Here is a 16,581-nt window from a genome sequence, read left to right as displayed (position 1 = left end):
CCATAATCTCGCCCCGGGCTGCAGCCCGGGCAGCCCGGGCCCTGGATCCGCCCCTGCCCCTCGCCGCCGCGAGAAATCGCCGGTCAAGGCCGGCAGGGTCGGCTTTGACCCGGCCATGACCTGGCGTGGTTCAAGTTGACCGTGGGTCGTCCGCCTCTCTGTGCTTGTTTGAGATCTGGGTAGAGCACGCCTGACTAAGAAAAGTATTGGGCGGAGTTTTAGATCTTGCGAAATTAGTCATAATAGTATATCTCGGCTGAAACTTGGAAAGACCATCTCTCGAGCAGAGACAATGAAGTGCAAGTCCCAGCGTCCTCCACACCACTATGTTGAATGTGAGGACCGCGCACAGCTTCAGCTTCAGTTTACAGTACAGGGCCTGCAAACTAATTAATAAACTGATGCCAAAAAATTATTGAGACAATGACTTCATTTTATGAGGAGGAAGAAAAATCCATGCGTGCACTCTTGTTTACGTGATATGCTGGTTGTACTCCTGTATGGCTTTACCAGTTGAGCCTTGGCGCTTGCCAATTTGTCAGGGTCAAAAGAGATGACATACTCTTTTGTTGATTACTGACCGGGTTCATCAGTTTGTACTAAAAACTCTAAGAACCATGGTAAAGTGCAAGTATAGCATCGGCTGAAGAAGGCATTACACAAGTGACCGTAGGTCAATTTTTGTCAATGGCACAAGTCACCATAGGTGCCTGACACAAAAAATGGGTACTGTATAGTATTTGGATCTATCAGGCTGGGCGTTTAGCATTTTTTGGATTTTGTAGGAGCAAGGTATGACACTCCGTGGAATTGAATAGCTAACCCAGTAAATTTCATTAGGTCCAAAATAACTGGAAGGCATGGATCGGAAGGCCATGATTTTCGTTAGCCACACTACCGAAAACATCATGATTTTTGTTAACAGAAAAGTCATGGTTTATATGGAGTGAGATGACATTTTTCTAGTTGGTTTTTATAATTTGTAATACTTCTTGCATCTAACTAAAAACTCATGATTTTCAAATATTGTGGCCTCCTAGGTTATAACATCCAAATACGCCCAGTTTTCTCTGGTGTTGACCAAAAACATGAAAATCCTATATTAATTTGTTTACTTAGTAGAAAAATGATTTTTGATGCATAAAACCGTATGTTACCCTTCTTGCTTGCTATCCCATGCATGGAAGAAAAATCCAAGAGTTAAGAGATCTGCTTGTTGGAACCGAAATGTAGAAACTAGTACACTTTGAGAAACAAATCAGTTTTATTTGTGAAATTTATCTCAGTGAGAAATATACTTCTTTTTACCCCTGCACTGCTGTACATATATATACTGGTGTGTACACACTAACTACATGCGAACCAAGGAAGGCTGACATGTTAAAGTAGCAACTAATTTCAGCTGGAGGCACCAAGGACCAGATGTAGTTCCAAGTATAATATTCAACGAATCACTTAAACTATAATTTACGTAATAAGCTGTCAATCATGTTGCGGTGCATGGTGCCAAAGGGGATAAAGAGACTCGAGCATGGCAGCAAGTCACTTCTACTCGAATGGTGTACTGTACTGCAGTGATCGATCAGTCCACGGAATCACACAGCATGACATTTTAGACACTGGTGATGTACTGCACAGGTAGTCTTTGTTTTCTGATCACACACAGGAAGTCTTTGTTTCTCTTCGATTCTTCGTTTGCAAACGACGGATCGCCACCCTCAAACTTAAACTTGGCTTCTTGATGCCTTCCTTTCCTACTTAGACGATTATGATGCCAAAGGAAGCTCAACACACCCAAACAATTTTTCACTGTATACTCCCCCATTCTTAAAGTATTAAGGATTATTGGAAGTGGTGTTTTAGGTTCCTGTGCCCTTGGCTTCAAACAGATGGCGGCAAATATATATGGAGGCTTGGTGGTGTTGAAAATTGGCAAATAACTCACATCGCAATTATTATAGTCAACTACCATACGAATTTATAGTTCACAGTACATTTTGTTTTTTAATGGAACAGCACATACAGTTCTAAAGTTTTATGGTTTGGAGGGGCTTCTAGCACTAGTAGAGAATTGACTTTCGATGCGCCCCCTTTTGTCCCGGTTTAAAGTTGGTCCGGGACAAAAGGTTCACCAACCAGGACTAAAGCTCGGTGGGGGGCTCACCAACCAGGACCTTTTTATCCCGGTTGCAAAGGCTAGTGTGAAAAAAGATCCTGAGAGGCATTTTATCCCGGTTTGAAACACCAACCGGGATAAAAGACCCCCCCTTTTATCCCGGTTGGTATTTCAAACCGGGATAAAAGGGTCCCCAACGAGGTCACTGGAACAGGAGTAAATCCCTCGAACCCTTTTATCCTGGTTTGTAATACCAACCGGGATAAAAGGGGGTCTTTTATCCCGGTTGGTATTTCCAACCGGGATAAAAGGGTCCCCCACGAGTTAATACAAAAGGATAGTATCCCCTACATAGTCAGGTGTGGTGTGTAGGTGGGATGGCAAAGAAGCTACATGCGAGGCTGGAGGTTGTAGGTTCGAATCCCACGCAGCGCGCACGCGCATATTTCGCGTGAAAAATCGCGTGACTTTTGTCCCGGTTGAGTGACCCGGGATAAAAGACCCCCCTGCAGTATCAGTAGTATATATGGGGTGTCGTGCTGATCTTGAAATCTGGCAAACAACTCACAACAAAATTTCTGGTCAACTACAATACAATTTGGGACTTAAAGTGTGTTGGTGAAACATTTCTCCTGGCATCCAGAGTCTATTAGATTGGGGGTTTAGCATTGTTTGGTTTTTGCAGGAGCAATACAAATAGGATTAGCCAGAAGGTGAGATTCCAGGAAGTGGATGACATTGATTCACTACAAGAAATGTGTTGATCTATGACGAAAATTTTATGACACATTTGTTCTCGTCATAGATCTATGATGTTTCTGACTGAAAACGTTATGAAATTTTACATCCAAGCAAATTTAGTGACAAAATTATCGAACGTCATAAAAGTTGCCACTAAAACCAAAAAGAAAATGTCACTCACTGTTACATGGTGGTTTTGTGACGGTATAAGGTCCGCAAAAACATCATAAACTATTAATGGCAAATATAGAAAAATGCATATTTTCCAACTAGAACAAGACAAGGTGGTGAGATCCGGTGACAATGAGCTTAAAAAGTGCATTACAAAATACTATAAAAGTCCTTTTGGGCCTCCAGATTCAAACCATATGTCTTTGGATGAATCACTTATAAGTGATATCCTCCAGGTAACTGAGGAGGAAGATGTTGTTTTAACTCGGGAATTTGCAGAGGCTGAAGTACAAGAGACGATCTTTCAGATGGAATATAATAAAGTACTAGGACCTGATGGATTCCCTCCTAAGTTTTATCAAGTCTTTTGGAATTTAATCAAGAAAGACTTGATGGCTTTGTTTGAGGAATTCCATAGGGGATCCTTACCTTTGCTGAAGCGTCCCCACATAAGTAGAGACTAAATGTGATCCAATTATCAGTCCCAGGAGGCTGATAACACATTTATTCAACAGTTAGTTCAGAAACCGTACAACTCCCGAAGGAGCGGGCGGGCAAGCCACACCCAAAGCAAGACTAAAGCGATAACAATACAAATCCAAGTTGCAGTCCAGTCGGACTCCGGGCTGCAATCGGAACTAAGCGTCAGCGGAAGCATCCTGCAAAAGGGCCAACACCGCAGGCAGCGTTGGGTGCAGACGCAACCTCCTACTTGAAGTCCTCGGCGACGAAGTCCGGATCCTCCTCTGAAGTAACAACACAAGGGTGAGTACAAGAGTACTCAGCAAGTCCAACCCCATCCACGGAGGGGGATACATCAAGAATATGCATATGAATAATCAAGGATAAAGCTGTGGTTTATTTGCGGTAAAGCTGAATTTTAGACACATGCAGGGTTTCATTTCAAAGGAATTTCATGAAAACATTTTAGTAAGTGATATATCAAGTGGGGTTGATCCTACACAAAGGATTCAAGTTTTATCGCTACCGGACTCCCCGTCCGCCGTAGCGCACGGCACACCTGCCGGACACTTCCAAAATTCCACACACCCACACACGCAGTAGAATACCAATCAACCCCAAAAGCTAGTTGTGTGACCGAGCCGTAACTCGTCCAATGCCGTGGACACGGCTACCCGGATAGGTTTTAACTCTGCAGAGGTTGTACACTTTTCCCACAAGTAGGGTACCGTATCGCGATCAGCTTAGTGACGGTACGGATCCTAACAAAGCCATTACCCACCTTAGCCAACACTGACTAGTCAACACGGGAGCACCCAAGGGGTTAGCAACCCATCCACGGGGACGAAACCGGGACCTAAGTCACCAAGAGCTTAGTCCTTTTCCAAGGGCTCCCGTTGCTCACCAGCACGCCTGAAGCCTAGCAGTTTAGCTAGTGGGGTTTATGCTAAGCCGTTGCCCATACAACGGTCGAGTGGTTGCACGACGATGGAATTAGGCAGGATGACACATCAACTCGGTCCTTAGCCATGACAAGATGGATATCTCCCACTCTGCTCAACCACTAAGGTACGAGCCCAACAATCCGGCATTCCACACAAGAAACGCCCATCCATCTCATCCACCCCCTCTCTTTACACCCGAAAACCCAACTCCTCAGTTAAACATACTCACACATTTATTTTCCAAATAAACAGATGTAGTCATGTTCGAATTTGAATAATGAGAACCTAAGCATTCTAGCGGTATTTATCATCTAAACAGAGCAACTCATATTTAGAGATAATTATGGGACAACAAGGAATAATCATAACAATCAAGGGGTGGCTATCCAACCATGTCTTGCGATAAAACGATATGCATTTTATAAAACAGGCCAACAGGTTGTGTCTGAAAAACTGGGTATTAAATATGCATCAAAGGGTGAGATTGGACTTGCCGTTCTCAAAGCCTTCCGGGAGCTCCTGCTCGCGGTACTGGTCCTCAGGCTCGGGCTCGCGGTCGAACTCCTCCTCGCGCTCGTCCTCGGGTATTCCGCGATCTACGGCACACACAAACGAGCACACAATAAATAAAAAGGAAAAAGATTTTACCCGTTGAGCTCCGAACAGGAAATATGAACGGAAAATAGGTAGGACGGGTATTTTCATGAACTTTTGATATGCCTCGGCGGAAATATATGAGAGGAGGCCGTGGTCGAATTTGGGATGGATTGGAGGAAATTTGGCGCATGAAATGACGGGTTAAAGGAGTATTAGGGGCTTTAAAACGAGGTTTAGGACTGAACCGCGAGAGTAGGGGCCTATCTGTAATTATTTTTGGAATGGTGGGAGGACTTGTTCGCGAATCAGGGAAACTGGTGGGTTGGATCGCGAGGAGAGGGATTTACCCCTTCTTCTTCCTGGAGACAACAAGAGGTGGAGGAAGGGATGGCCGTCGGTGTTCTGGTGGTGGAAGTGGAGGAAGGCAAGGTGCTCGTGGTGAGGGTGTGGAGGTGCAAGGCTCGGCTCCCCCTTTTTATAGGCGGCGCACGGGCGGGCGAGGGCCGAGGCAATGATGGCGGCCGGACCTTTGGCCAGTGGCGTGCCGGGGTGGTGAAGCTCGTGGACGGCGTGGCGGCGTGGTCGATGAGGCCACAGGAGCGGTGATCGGTGACCGGCGACACGACGCGACGCACCGAGCCAAGCGCTAGACGCCAAGGTGCGAGCGGGCGTGGCACGGACGACGTGAAGCGGCGCGGCCGCGGCGCGGGCACGACGCGGGCACGGCGCGGCGCGACGCAGCGCGGCGCGGCGCGGCGGGCGCGGAGCGGCGCGGCGGGCGCGGCGCGGCGCAGGCGGAGCGGGGCGGCGCGGCTCAGGCGGCGCGGCGCGGGCGCGCGCACGGGCGCGTGCACGGGCGCGTGCGCGCGGCCCGACGCAGCGCGGCCCAGCGCGCGTGCCGGCGTGGGAGGGGGCGCCAGAGCCAGGCGCAAGTGGGTGGCAGGGAGAAATAAAGGAGAGAGAGAGAAGAAAGAGGAAGGGAGAGGAGGAAGAAAGAGAAGGAAAAAGGAGAAGGGAAAGAAAGAGGAGGAAAAAGAAAGAAGGAAGAGAAAGGGAGGAAAGGGAGGGGAAAAAGATGGCGAAAATTGCGGGATTCGACTGCGCGCGGTGATGGACTTGACGGGCCCGCGGTGAAAATTGCGGGGAGCGGAAAAAGAGAGTTGGCAAGCCGGGGCCAGGACGGCGGGTCCGATGGAAGGGAAAGGATTTGACGGAGCTCGGCGGTTGGAAAAATTTTTTGGAAAGCATTTTTAACGAGTGATTTAACTGGGTGTATTTTACGGGCGTTACATTTGCACAGCCTAAATTTTGAAACAATTATTTTACTAGTAAAGCGAAGCAAATTCATCAGTACAGATCAATCTGTTTACTGAATTTTAGCTTTAAAATTTTCATAAAAGTGGCCACTAATAGAATATCAAAAGTAGCCCAAAGGATAATTGGGCCCTCACAAACAACCTTTTTGCCTGGGAGAAATATCATGGAGGGTGCAGTAATATTACATGAAACCCTGCATGAATTACACACAAAGAAACAAAATAGAGTTGTGTTTAAAATAGACTTTGAGAAAGCCTATAATAAAGTGAAATGAGACTTCCTTTAGCAGACTCTTAGAATGAAGGGTTCTCATCAATATGGTGTGAATGGATAAGAGCTTTCACCAAAGGTGGAAATGTGGGTATTAAAGTTAATGACCAGATGGGTCCTTTTTTCCAAACAAAGAAGGGACTTAGGCAAGGTGATCCATTGTCTCCTATACTATTTAATATAGTGGTAGACATGCTAGCAATCATCATTGCTAGGGCTAAGAATGAAGGATAATTAAAAGGGGTGGTTCCTCATTTAGTAGAAGATGGCCTCTCGATTCTGCAATATGCGGATGATACTGTAATTTTTTTGGACCATGATATTGAACAAGGAAACAATATGAAGCTTTTATTGTGTATGTTTGAACAATTATTTGGTCTTAAAATTAATTTTCGTAAGAGCGAAATCTTCTGCTTTGGGCAAGCTAAAGAGCATGAGTCTACATGCTCACTTTTATTTGGTTGTAAACTCGGCTCCTACCTTTTTAATATCTAGGTGTTCCTATGGACTTTAAAAAACTGAGTAATAAGGATTGGAGGGATATTGATAAAAGAACTGAAAAAAGGTTGATTTGGTGGAAAGGTAAAATGTTATCAGTTGGGGGAAGACTAGTATTAATTAACTTAGTGCTTTCCAGCTTACCGATGTTCATGCTTTCATTTTTTGAGGTCCCGAGGGGAGTCCTCAAAAAGATTGAACATTTTAGATCAAGATTTTTCTGGCAATATGATCAGCAGAAGAGAAAATATAGACTAGTAAAATGGACAGTTCTATGCCAGCCCATGGACCAAGGAGGATTGGGGATTATAAACTTGGTTTTGCAGAACAAATGTTTATGGCTATTTAAACTTTGCAATGAAGATGGGATTTGGCAGGAATTGCTACGGAATAAATATCTTAAGAATAAGTTGTTGGGTCAAGTCTATAAGAAATCAGGTGATTCACATTTTTTGATGGGTGTGAAAGAGGAATTTCTGAAATTTTGGAGATTGTGGTGCACTCGGGTCAACAAATTAGATTATGGGAAGATATATTGTTTGGAAACCGTACATTAAAGTCTCAGTATCCAAACTTGTTGCACAACATAGTTCAAAAGAAGCATGCCACTGTGGCTGAAGTTTTTAGTACATCACCACTTAATATATTTTTTTAGAAGATCTTTAGTAGGGGCTAAGCTTTTCGAGTGGTATAATCTAGTGACTAGAATTGTAGATGTAAATCTTCATGAAGGAAGAGATACGTTTGTGTGGTCTCATCACAAGAATGGTGTATTTTCTGTTAAATCTATGTATAATCATCTCCTCAGCACTGGTACTAAAGTTACACAAGAAATTTGGCAGTTGAGACTACCATTAATTAAAGATTGAGATCATGTGGTACTTGAAAAAAGGAGTAATCTTAACAAAAGATAATCTTGTTAGAAGAAATTGGATTGGTGATAAATATTGCAGCTTCTGTAGATCTGCAGAATCCATTAACCATCTTTTCTTCGGATGCATCTTGCCAAATTTCCATGGCGTGCTGTTTATATAGTATTTGGTATGTCCCCACCTTCTAATATATATGTGTGATTTGTTTTACGGTTGGGCTAGGAAAGGAGGGTACAAACCAAATTATACTTACCGATGGGGCTGCAACTTTTTGTTGGGCAATTTGGATGCCCAGAAATGAGGTGGTTTTTGACAAGTGCTGTCCAAAACCTTTTTTGCAGGTACTACTCAAGGGAGAGTACTGGCTCCGATATTAGGCTAGGTTGCAGCGAAGTGAAAGTGACAAGGACTTCTTCATTTCAGCATGTCGGTCCTTGGAGATAGTAGCACTTCGTTTTTTTATTCAAATGGATGGTCTTTAAATTTGAGGATTCATTTCTAGGTCGGTTTGATTAGTGAAACCATAGTGTGGACGTAGCAACAAGCTATGTTTTGTAATAAGTGCGAACTGATCCGTCTCGAAAGAGGAGGGTGAAGCTGGATATTTATCCATTATCAAAAAAAATCTTCCGGAGTTTTCCCCCTTCATGCACGGTTTTCTTTCACCAACTGATGAACATATATTCAGGTATGGTCCGAAAGTGTGTAGAGTAGAATGAAAGCATCAAACTTACCTGGCATAGCGCACTGACAAACGGGAGTTGCTAGCTACTCATCAGTGAGTTAGCACCCATGCATAATATACCTCGTTTACATATTTGTAACGAAGTGTGCTACTGATCAATTAGATATGTGAGGCAAGATATAATGCTGGAGCAAACCATTCGTAACATATATAACAAGTAGCCACGCTCGTGACACACCGGTGACTAATAATTATTTTAAGTAACCAACTAACCATAGCGACTAAACCCATAAAGCCATGGCTCCGATGGCTCTTGACACGCTCCATTATTTTAGCACTGCACACCACAAGCTTCAGAATCAGCCAACCACACAACATCGAAAAAGTAACGAACGGATCGATCGGAGCAGATCGACAGAGATCAGATCGGAGCAGGGGCGGATCCAGGACCCATGCTGGGTGTGCTGCAGCTCAGAGTCCAACCCCTACATATATAGAGCCCCCCATGCCTAATCATGTGGAGGCCATAAACTCTGTGATGTTTACTCAAGAAAAATAGTCTCGAAACGTCAAGTCTGCTGGCTCGTTGCCTTCACGATTTGATCTTTCTGCCCAGACACCGATAGCATAAACTAGCTAGTTGACCCCAGGCTATGGCCGATTTCTGGATCTGCCCCTGGATCGGAGCCGCAGCTGACCACCACATGCCTCAAGGCATGGACGTGTTACAGAAGAATATAAACGATGGTATTGGTTTCAGGGAAATTCGAGTCAAACCAATGAGCAACTAAAAACATGTCGAGTTTTTATAGGAAAACATGGTCGATCTGTGCAGTTACCATCTCAATATGAGAGTTAACCTTTACTCACAGTACTGCAGTACTGCTATAGAAGCAAAATCATATTGATTTAATAGTCTACTTTGAGTAGTAGTCTAGTGGTGCTACATTAGTAACAATAATACTTTAATACGATGTATTGCCATACTAGCGATATATTCGTTGAAAAACTAACTACTGCAGAATTTGCCATCCCAACCATCCTATCACACCGGTTTTGGATGTACCGACAGTGATAAAGTATCACCACCAATTTTTAAATGGATGGACGTTGTAGATGTTGGAACCGGTGGTGGGCTCATGTAACAAATCGTCGGTGATGGAGGGGGACCGGACCCAAAATTTGTATCAACTGGAATCTGGCGCCTCCCCTCACGTCCGCCCCCTCCCCTTCACCTCTATCTCTCCACTCGCACGCCCAGCTCGCCTACCCCCATCCACCTCTCTCTGTCGCCCCCCCCCCTCCGCCTCCTCCCCCAGTGGCCCTCTCCTTCCCTCTTTTCCCTGGCTCCCTCCCCCAACCGCCTCCCCTCTGCCTCCCTCCCCCGACCACATCTCCTCCTCCCTCTGCCACCCCTCCCCTCCCCCCTCTGCATGCCCCTCACTTGCCGGTGGCAGTGGGGAGCGGCGGTGGGGTAAGGACCAGGTGCGACGGCTTGAGCATGGTGTGGATCTCCTCTCCTTTGGTACGCCGCCCCCCTCCCTCCCCCCTCCCTCCGGGGCTGACGGCGGCGGCGACCGGATCCGATGCCACCACGCCCCTTTCCCTCTCCCACCCCTCCCCTCCCTAGCGAGCCCCTCCCCATCCTCCACGGCGGCAGCGCTCGAGGGAAGGCCATCGGGTTGTGGGGGAGGCGCGACGATGGGATACGTTGGGTCGGCGGGTCATATTTTTTTACCAGCCAATTCTAGGTCCGGCAGTGATGGGGTTCCCCATCACCGTCGATCTTTATCTAATGAACCAAAACTAGCGGTGATGAGGAGTTTGGGGCTGGTGGTGATGAGGAACTTTGAAGGCACAAGAAAGGCCTTGTTGTACTGGTTTGTACCATCCTCGTATATGAAATAGCTAGATAAGAAAAAATGAAATGGTCGGCTAGCATTATTTCTTCGCTACGACAATTAAAAATATTTTGCTAATCCTCAACGACAATAAAGAACCTCAACTAAGGGGGTGTTTGGGAGCACTCCACTTCACGAAAAACTGCTCCACTCCACCAACTCCGAAAATTTCGCAGCCAAACGCGTCTAGCTCCAGCAACTCCGGCTCCAGAAAAAAGGTGGAGCAGGGGTAGATCCACGTTTTTTGTGGAGTACCTCAAGAGGTGCTCCAAAAACCCACTTTACAGACCTCCTCGTGGAGTTGGTGGGTATTTACCCACCATTGCCCCTCGTTACACAGGTTACCGGTTCGGCAAACAAAAAAAAGGCTCCCGTCCGACCTGCTGCCGCGCCGCCCGCCCGGCCGCCGCCGCGCCGCCCGCCCGCTCGGCCGCCGCCGCGCTGCCCGCCCGCCCGCCGCGCCCGCCCAATCAAGCATCCGGTGCCCCGGCGGCCGCAGCCGCAGCCGCAGCCGCGGCAAGCATCGCCACCAGCGGACGCCGTCCAGGGTCCGTGACGCGCCGGCGGTCGGCGGCGTCCAGCTGCAGCAAGGCCAGGAGGAGGAGCCGTCCTTCTTCGTGTACGCCATGCCGAACCAGGGCGGCTTCGGCAGCGGCGGCGGCGAGCACAAGAAGAAGAAGAAGCACAGGAAGCCGCGCATGCCGTCCTTCGGCTCGTGCTTCCGCAGGAAGAAGAAGGAGCGGAAGCAGGCCAGGGCCACGGCCACTGCGGGCGTCCCGCGCCCGGCGCTCACGCCGGCGTCGTCTTTGCTGACGCATCCGCCAGGCTCCCCCTCGCCGGAGAAGACGCAAGCTCCGACGACACCGTTGATGACGCAGCCACCTTCTCCCGCCCCTACCGAGAACGGCAGCACCATCAACTCGCCGGCGCCGCCTGGCCGGCAGCAGGCCACGCCGAGGCCGGGCAAGCAGTCGCCGGATTCTTGATTGCTATTTGAATTAATGGATCTGGTAGAGAGAGCATTACTCTCCCAGTTGGTTATGTCTAATTTTTGAGTGCATTGCTACTGTACATTAAGCAGATGATTCGGTAGGTATAATATTTCACGATTGGAACTGGACCTAGAGCAGTCTGGGCTTCTGTTTGGGAGATGCAATATGGATTTCTATTCATTTTCCCTTTTCAATTATTAGGCTCCGTTTAGCTGACGCAGTTGCTGCTTGTGCATCTTCTGAAGAGAAAATTGCATATCTGTCACTTCCTTGAACCCAATCTAGGATTTGCTATTTTAAAAACATGAACTACAAACTTTACCCAAGCCTCTTTGAACTATGAAATACTGGTTTTCTTAAGCAGTTCTTTTCAGTTTGTAATAGGTGGTGGCAGTAACATGTCTGACTTTACCTATGTGGAAAATGTGGCCCATGCCAATATTTGTGCTGAGCAAGCCTTGTGTTCAAATGCAGCTTCTGTTGCTGGGAAGGTACATTTTTACAGATAAAAGTGCTATGTTTGGGCTCCCAATCTCACACATGGCATTTGAATTTTATTTATTTCGGGGATTGAGGTCCAGTAGGTGTATTATCTCTAGCATATTCATAAGCCATCTTTTCTTTTTCTGACAGTTACATGATTAGATTGAGTTGTCTTGAATAAATTTTAATATATATGCACTTTTACTATTCTAGATGTTTCTGCAGTTTGTCTTAAAAAAGATATCTGTGAAGTCATGTTAAGTGATTTAAGCCTTCGGTTAGCTTGATATGCTTTTGGCTTCTATTCAGCCAGAAATAATATATATATATATATATATGGGGGTAAACTGCCTTCCTGTATCTAAAATACACTGTTTCTTTCATCATGTTTAGTTGATGTTTGTGAACTACTCAGTTTATTAGTTGTTAGAAGCAACCATTCGTTCTATATCTCAATCAGTTAATAACTCACCCTGTCTAAATAATCCTTCTTGATTAATGGTGTTTAGAAGGATCAATAAAATAGCGACAGGTTTTCCTCAACAAAAAGATAGGCTTTATTGAAGAAAGTCACTGCAAATCAATACTACATGATAGGGAGAACGTAGCTGTTTTGTTGTAGGGATGGTACAATTATGAAAAAAGGTTCCTGTGTTAATGATCCATGGTTTCTTCGCTATATTGCAGGTATTTGCATTTTTGTACAGCATCAAGCTATTGTCGAACTTTCAATTCATATTTCTGATGGGTCTTGGTAAGGGATTATATTTTGCCACTAAGTTGTGCTCAACTGCTCATTTACTGTTGCAGAACAAATTTATCATCGGATTCTCTTCTCCTGTATGCAGTATTGGCATCCTTGTTCATTGTCTTCATAGTCTATGAACAATGCGAGGAAGAAATTGACGGCTTGGTGTCAAATGCTTCTTTCAAAATCAAGTGGCTAATGGACAGAGTAGTCGAACGCATGCCGGCGTCTTTGAAGGCATATATATCCTAGAGCAGACATCCATGAACATGACCTAGTTATGCTTTGTTGCTATAACACATTTCACATACTTCAAGGTGTTGTTACCATTGCGCTTCTGTCTGTAAATTGGCCTTAGTTCCTTTATGCTAACATGCTTTGTACGCTATTTTACTGTAGCAGCGAAAAAAAACTCAAAACAGCACGAACGGTACTGACGGTCCGGTTACTGTAGCACGCCCGGTACTGTAGCACGCACGGTTACTGTAGCAGCGGGAAAAAAAAATGTAAACAATGCTAAACTCAACCGATCCAACCACCAAGGGTAAAATAGAACATTCCCACCAAAAACTCATATTCCTGGAGCTGGAGCACAACAATATGCCAAACACGTTCTAAGTATCTGAACAAGTTGCTAATACTTAAAAATATGCACAACATATATCGAAGCACAATAAACAACCTCAACTAAGCATATGCACAACATATTTATTAGAAAAGTCAAGTTCATTTATTTCGGATGTTCATGAAAGAAAAAAATCATGTTCCACAATTGAAGAAGTTGTGCAAGCACTGTACATCATTACTCGTACCGAAGACTTCCGCCAGGACTGGAACGAAGTTTAAAACCTTTGAGTCCAAAATTTATCGAGATTGAATATTTGAATAGGCCACATATGACATATATGACAGATAAAATGGAGACAGAAAAGCATAATGAAATAGGCCACATGCATGTTACAGAGACAAGGACGGCGCGATGTTTCCAACCCGCAACCAAGATCTGCCAACAATGAACAATAACGCCTCGACAGTATCCTCATCATATAAAAATAAAATAAAAACAATCACGCGTCGACTGAAGTTTTTCCCTTCTTCTTGGAGAGCAGCACCTCGTCGATGACCCTGTTCAGGTTTGTTTCCGCTGGCCCACCCGGCAGCGTTACCTTCACGGCCTTCTCCTTCCATTCCTCCGCTCGCCGGCGCATCTCCTTCCCCTTCTCCCCTTCCATGGCCTCCTTTATGATCACCGCCACCTCGTCGCGCTGCACCTCGCCACCGATCTCCATCCCGACGCCCCACTCGGTGCGCTTGTACCGGCAGTTGGTCTGCTGCTCGGCGAAGAAAGGCCAGCTCAGCATGGGCACGCCGGCGCAGAGGCTCTCCAGTGTCGAGTTCCACCCGGAGTGGGTCAGGAACACTCCCACCGCCTCGTGCTGAAGCACCGCCTCCTGCGAGCACCAGGTAGTTAGCAGCGCACGGCCCTCGACGGCAGCGCCGAACTCTGGAGGCAGCACGGCGGCGTCGCCCTTCACCAGGTCCGGCCGGATGTTCCACAAGAACGGGTAGCCGCTGGCGGCGAGCCCCCACGCGAACTCCAGCAGCTGCGAGTTAGTCATCACTGTGATGCTGCCGAAGTTCACGTACACAATGGAGCACGACGGCCGGCCGGCGAGCCACTCGAGGAGCCCATCCTGCTCCTTCCAGAGATTGGAACCCAGGCCGGCGAGCGGGGTACCGGCAGGTATCTCGATGCGCTCGCGGAGGACGAGCGGTCCGACGGGGTACACCGGCGGGAGGATGGCGCGCATGGCGTCCAGCGTGGCGCCCTCGAGGTCCTCGAAGGTGTTGACCATGACTGCGTCGGGGAGGGAGAGCCGCTCGGACTCGCGCATCAGGAAATTGAGCAAGATGTCCTCTCGGTCGACAGTGCGGATGAAGGTAGGGAAGTCGCGGAGCTGCACGCCGCCGCACATGCCGCGGGCATCGTCGACCACGGTGGCGAGGAGGCCGCCGGGGACGTCAGCGAGGTCGGCAGCGTCCCTGAACGGAACGAGGCCACGGTCGACGAGGCCGCGGTAGTTCCGGTAGCCCATGAAGCCGCAGGCACTGGCTGTCCAGAGCGCGGCTATGGGCACACCGATCTCCCGGGCGGCGTCGTAGCCAAACGACATGACGGCGTCGACGACGAGGCAGGTGACCGGCGGCGACGTCCCGGCGTTGAGGGTGGCGAGGAGGGAGCGGAAGTGCGGGAGGCAGGTGGTCATGGTGGAGTAGCAGAGCGCGGGGATGTCCTGGGTGGCGTCGGGGTCGGACGGCGGGAGGCCGTCGGGGATGGCGGCGAAGCGGAACCCGGGGACGCTGGCGAGCGAGGCGGCGCCCCGCGAGCGGAGCAGGCGGGCGTGGTTGAACTCGGTGTTGACGAAGGTGACGTGGAAGCCCCGCGCGTGGAGGAGCTTGGCGAGCTTGAGCATGGGCGTGACGTGGCCCTGCGCCGGGTACGGCATGCACACCGCGTGCGGCGGCTGCTCCTCCGCCGCCACCGAACCCATGGCCGGCCGGCTGATCGACGTGGTCGCTGGTTTCTTTCGATCGGGTGCAGCAGAGAGTGGCAACTTGAGTCCCTCACTGCCTGCTCAGTTGTTCAGTGTCGTCCTTTATAGCCGCAGTGCAGGTCAGAGACTAGTCTGGAGACTTCCTCTGCGTCTTGGAGGAGCAACGGAAACGGACAAGCTGCCGGCACCTTGTGGAGGGCGTGAAGAATTGTTAATGGTGAGGCCACAGTGTTGTGGCAGATATACAATTCTACCTCGCCGACGCGCGAATCAGCGTTCGGCGCCGATCATGTGATGGAGCCAATCAGATTCCGATGCGATGCGATCGGATCGTCCGGCGACTCAGGTCGTCCGCGTGTGTTCGGATCTTTTTAGCCCTTGTCACATTCATCGCATCGGATCGTCCGGCTACTCCGGGCGTGGGCGTACGTGTTTGGATCTTTTTACCTTGTCACGATGGAAAAACTAAATATCATATTTAATTATAAAATTAATTGCAAAAATCCTAGGCTAATTCGCAAGATGAATCTATTAAACCTAATTAATTCATCATTAGCAAATGGTTACTGTAGCATCATATTGTCAAATCATGGATTAATTAGGCTTTATAGATTCGTCTCACGAGTTATCCTCCATTTGTACAATTAATTTTGTAATTAGCTTATATTTAATATTTCTAATTAGTATCCAAACATTCGATAAGAAAAGCGTTAAAATTTAGCCCCTAGGAAACAAATACCTCTCAGTTCCGTCCAAGTTCCGTCCAACAGCAAGTTGCGAAGACTATCAGCTGGGGGAATCCCTCAGCTGATCTCGGTGTTTGCGTCATATGCATGGCAATTATATACGCCAAGTCTTGTCGCAACGTGGAATATAATCTTTGATGTTTCTAACAATGAAATGTTGACAAACCTGTTAGAATTAGAGATATCGTCATATGCAATTTGGATTATGAATCCTAGAGATATAGGTGCTGAGACTTTGGTTCGGTTGTTAGAGATAAGAATCTTGTTGTAATCATATCTAACCGAACCGAATATTTGCAACGCCTTATGATGTAATATGTTGGAATTCTCCCTATATATTAACGTGCAACCGTGACGAGCCAAGATAGGCAACCACGTTCTATCATTTTACATGGTAATCAGAGCCCCCTTCTTCCACAACACATCTACCCGATACCACCTCCATGGCGTCATCTTCAAGCTCGCCGGTGGCGCCTCTCGAAG

General features: G+C 47.4%; 1 protein-coding gene across 1 annotated transcript; it reads right to left on the bottom strand.

Moving 5' to 3' along the window:
- Window positions 1-13,653: 13,653 nt before the first annotated feature.
- Window positions 13,654-15,561, bottom strand: LOC117863104 (7-deoxyloganetin glucosyltransferase). The gene has a single exon (XM_034746697.2). The coding sequence runs from the start codon at window positions 15,347-15,349 to the stop codon at window positions 13,865-13,867; it is 1,485 nt and encodes a 494-aa protein (XP_034602588.1). The 5' UTR covers window positions 15,350-15,561; the 3' UTR covers window positions 13,654-13,864.
- Between the last annotated feature and the right edge of the window lie 1,020 nt (window positions 15,562-16,581).

The sequence above is a fragment of the Setaria viridis genome, chromosome 7 (genome assembly GCF_005286985.2).
Source record: "Setaria viridis chromosome 7, Setaria_viridis_v4.0, whole genome shotgun sequence".
NCBI lineage: Eukaryota > Viridiplantae > Streptophyta > Magnoliopsida > Poales > Poaceae > Setaria > Setaria viridis.
Note: the sequence above shows the minus strand (reverse complement) of the source record. Positions and strands in the feature narration are given on the sequence as shown.